The 4,457-nt window shown below is 46.5% G+C and overlaps 1 protein-coding gene across 1 annotated transcript in view; it reads left to right on the top strand.

Annotated features, from left to right (window-relative positions):
- Positions 1 to 3,717: 3,717 nt before the first annotated feature.
- The window catches only part of REEP5 (receptor accessory protein 5), a 15,708-nt gene continuing 14,968 nt past the window's right edge, over positions 3,718 to 4,457 (top strand). Inside the window, exon 1 of the mRNA XM_015822391.1 lies at positions 3,718 to 4,000. Within this exon, the coding sequence (XP_015677877.1) occupies positions 3,883 to 4,000 (118 nt within the window). The 5' untranslated portion in view covers positions 3,718 to 3,882. The remainder of the gene's footprint in view (positions 4,001 to 4,457) is intronic.

Here is a 4,457-nt window from a genome sequence, read left to right as displayed (position 1 = left end):
CTCTTTTTTGGAAGGATAGATACTGAAGCTGAAGCTTAAATACTTTGGCTACCTAATGAGGAGATTGAAAATGACCCTGATATTGGGAAAGATTGAAGGCAAAAGGAGAAGGGGACAGTAGAGGATGAGATGGTTAGATAGTGTCATTGACACAATGAACATGAATTTGGAAGACAGTGGAGGACAGGAGAGTGTGGCATACTATGGTCCATGGGGTCGCAAATAGTTGGACATAGCTTAGCAATTAAACAACAGTACTTGTGAATGTGCCTGCTTCATAGACATTCACAATACCACAGGCTACCAGCCTGACACAGAGTATGCATTCTGACAATAGAAATTCTGGTGTATGACAAAGAATAGAGCATGGATAAAAAGAGATTGGAGTTTTAAAAACTGGATAGAGTATTCTGGCAGAAATTGCTAACCTGGAATGAAAAAGAATTAGGTTTAAGAACACTTTCCAAGCCTCTGATTAAAGTTTAGAATCTCTAGGAAGCCAGAACAATGTAGATAATGGAAGCAGAGGGAATAGAGTCCTCCATATAAGAATAGGTAAGATTTTCAGGCAAGAAATTTTAACAGTAACAATATAACAGATTAAGAAAGGACCTAGTCCAACGTGCTGCTCCTGTGCTAGGTATGATTGCTATTCCTTTGTGTTCTGCTAAAATGATCTTTTATCATTATTTCTATACAAATTTGCAAACTGTGTGATTCTTCAACTTGGGCATGAAGATACTAATTTTCTTTATAATAATCTTGTCTATAATACCAAATTACAACTTCTCCAAAACAAAATGCACCATTTGCAGTAGACAAGAGCCATAACATGTCTGCAAATGCATTGCATTTTCTTTGGCAATTTTTTAAAAAATTGAGTCATTTCACTGTGATCTGAAAAGCTTTATAACTGTTAATGTACCAACACTGATTATTTGCATCTTAATAGCAAAAGTTAAAAAGAGATTTGACATGTTACTCATATTTGTAAATAAAATTTAACTGGTTTGTCTGCAAAGGAAAGAACAACTATATAAGCTAATCCCATACATCTATGCTCCATGGCCATGACATTGCACTATTGAAATTAGTTTGGTTTTTTTGCACTTTTTCTTTTCAATCTCCAGAAAAAAAACACGTTGTTACAGCCTTATATCATGCATCAGTGTTAGAATGAGCATATCACGACTTGGAGGGCTTCACTGGTAGGAAATTTGAGAGTCCCAACCTTCCACGCTATATAGACTTAGCCATTCAATATTCTGCAATATTCTAAGGCAGGCATGTCAAACTCGTGACGTCACATGATGTCGCGTGACGTATCAGAGCTTTTTTGCCATTGCCAGCAATGGGGTGGGCGCAGCTTCGGTATGATGAAACCGGCCCACGGGCTGGCAGTTTGACACCCCTGTTCTAAGGGATGACTACAGAAATCCGGATATTGAGATTTTGATTACTTAGCCGTTGGAGCTTAACAGTGTTTGAAATAAATATATTTGTGTTTCATGTCAGGTTTAGCCATTATGGGACTCACGTGCGAACTTGACCTATAAATTATTTCTATTGTGTGAAAATTTCCACTGTTGACTAACACCTTAAGTTTTTGTTCTTATAACTAGATGGGGAAAGGATGTGCAAATAATGTGGCCTTTTAAAAAAAACCATTAGCACTCTCATATACTAAACAATTCTTCTTGATTGTGTTGCATTTTACTATTTACTTTTTAGAATAATTACTTTTAGAAGTAATTATGTTTCAACCCCTCCTTATTGTCACATGGTAAGTTCTAACATAGGTTGTTACCCATGCTCAGTTTGCCTTGTTCTTTATTGGCAGTGACACAAAATTTTGGTGTCATCTCTCACTGCAGTAGAGGACAGCACACCAGGTAGCAGTTCTCGTGGTTTCAAAAGTGTTGCACAAACGCTGAGATGCTTTCTTAGGAATCAACTATTGTAGTACCAAAGCAGAAGGTGTTTTCATCAGGGCCCAGCTTTGTGCAATAATTTACTATGCTATTCTTGTTCAGCGTGATCCAGTTTCTATCCAGATCAATAGAACTCAGTGCTAGAGCCCAATTCCAATATTTGTATCTTGCTTGCATATAAGCCTACTTCAAAAGGTAGCCTAGATTTGACTATAGTTTCACATTTGAGCATCTTCTGGACAGAATAGTACGGTTATGTGCACTTTGCAGCCTGAATACCCCCTCCCTAATGCAAAATTAGATTGGCTGATTCTGGTAACACTGGTGAAGGGAAACGACACCGCCACTACCACCAAATGAAGACAGCCCCTGCTGAAAATAAACATTCCGCTGGGTTGTTTTGCTTCTGCATTCTTTCTTGAATGGATTTCACACAGGAGAGACGGGATTTGGGTCCACACCCCTGCGGTGCGAATCGGCAGGTTCAGCCCCTATGACTCCTCCTTTTGCATCGAAAAAAGCAAATGACAGTAAATGCAGGTCGGTTGCCAAATGCCCAAAATGTGATCACATCACCATGGTGGAGGGAGAGGAGAGTCATCAGAAGTAGTAGCCTGAGGGAGGTTGGTTGTAACTTCAAATGGTTGTTAAGTGACTGGTCTATAAATTGAGGACTACCTGTGCGGTGAGAAGCCTCCATCATAACACCGGAGCCACGAGGGCGTGTGGATGAGGCTATAAAGCAAGGCTTTTCAACCAGTGGTAGGGTACCACCTGTGGTACATTGGCACCTGGCAGGTGGTACGCGACCATCCTAGAAAAGTGGTAGTGGGGAAGGGGAATAAGCTGAAACCGGTGGCAGCACCGCACAAGCCTGAGCGAGAGATGGCTGGAGCTGCAGGGCTGTCAGGACTCAGCGGAAACACCAGAATCAGCACTTTTTGGGGGCTGTCAGGGCTCAGTGGAAGCACCAGGCTCCAGCTGGAGCTCGGCGCTGATCCTGGCCCTTCTGCTGAGCCCAGAAGAAGCGCCGATCAGCTGGAATGTTGCAGCTTCTCCAGGGTCTTGTGATTTACATTCAGATGCTTGGCAACTGATTCATATTTATGACGGTCACAGTGTCCCAGGGTCATGTGAAGTGACCAAAACCTGCTGCAACCACCCAGCAGACGGGGGGGGAATAAAAACCAAACACCCCCCCATCCCAATCCTCAACAGAAATGCTCACAACAATGAAAACCTCGGACAGGAGGAAGAGCGCCGCCAGGTGGGCAGGCAGGTGTCTTGCTCGGCTGTGGCTTGGGGGGCGGCACTTTTTTCTTCTGCCACTGTCACTTCGAACAGTCACTAAGCGAACTGTGTAAGTCGAGGACTCCCTGTAGTTCATCACCTTTTTCCTTTTTTTTGGTCCTCAAGTTTTTGACACCTTGCTAGGCGACTGGCGGTACTCGGATGTTGCCCTATCCTAAAAGTGGTGCAATGGGTGAAAAGGTTGAAAAGCCCTGCTTATAAAGCTCGCAAAAGCAGTTCGGACGGCGTCTGCAAGAAGAGGCAAAGGGTCCGAGCCCGGCAAGGGACGCGGCTGGCTTGCCAATCCCCTCACCGCTCGAAGCCCCTTGGTCGTATTCACGACCGATCGCCCGCTCTTGGCGCAAGGGCGTTTTTTTGCCGGCGGCTCTCGGGCGTGGCGTTCAATCGCAGCCCCGAGGCAGGAGGGGGAGGACGAAGGGTGGGCCGGCTGGCCGAGTCAGCGCTGACGCCGATTCCTCCTTGCAGTGACGTCGCCTCGCCTCTCTTTCTCTCGCTCCGCTTCCACCTCCTAGAGGCCGGGGAGGGCTGGCTGTTCCGCGCGAGGAAGGCGAAGCGTCAGCCCCGCTGCGGGATTCTTGCTCGGGCGGATCGGTTGCAGGAGGCGAAGCCGAAGCCACGAGCCACGCCAGAAGATCTCGGCATGACGGCGTCCATGAGAGAGAGGTTCGACAAGTTCCTGCGCGAGAAGAACTGCCTGACCGACGTGCTGGCTAAAATCGAGAGCAAGACCGGCGTCAGCAGGTCCTACGTCGCCATCGGTGAGTGTTCGAGCTTCATCCTCGCCCCAGCCTTGCAAGCGATGGGGGGGGGGGGAGGAATTTTGCCCGCCGAAGCTTCGATGGTTCTCTAAGACGGGGTGGGTGGGTGGGTGAAAGGAATGGAGGCTTCTCTGCAAGACGAAGCAGAAGGCTGAGCCTTGCCTGGGCATGGAGGTTTGTTTGGCTTGCTAAGCAGCTGTGGCTTTAGCTCGGCTGTGAAGGCTTTCGCCCTTTCTCCAGGCCACAGCCCAGCGCCAGTAAGGGGTCTGGGAGATGCTGCAATAATTCACGAGATCTTTCTCGCAGTGTTTCTCAACCTTGACCATTTTAAGGCATGTGGACTTCAACTCCCAGAATTCCACAGCCAGCAATGCTGGCTGTGGAATTCTGGGAGTTGAAGTCCACATGCCTTAAAATGGTCAAGGTTGAGAAACACTGAGCCAGCCTCGGCTTGGTA

Source organism: Protobothrops mucrosquamatus, unplaced genomic scaffold (genome assembly GCF_001527695.2).
Source record: "Protobothrops mucrosquamatus isolate PMUCROS unplaced genomic scaffold, P.Mucros_1.0 scaffold1545, whole genome shotgun sequence".
Lineage (NCBI taxonomy): Eukaryota > Metazoa > Chordata > Lepidosauria > Squamata > Viperidae > Protobothrops > Protobothrops mucrosquamatus.
The sequence above is the reverse complement of the archived record's forward strand: the minus strand, read 5'-3'. Positions and strand labels throughout refer to the sequence as shown.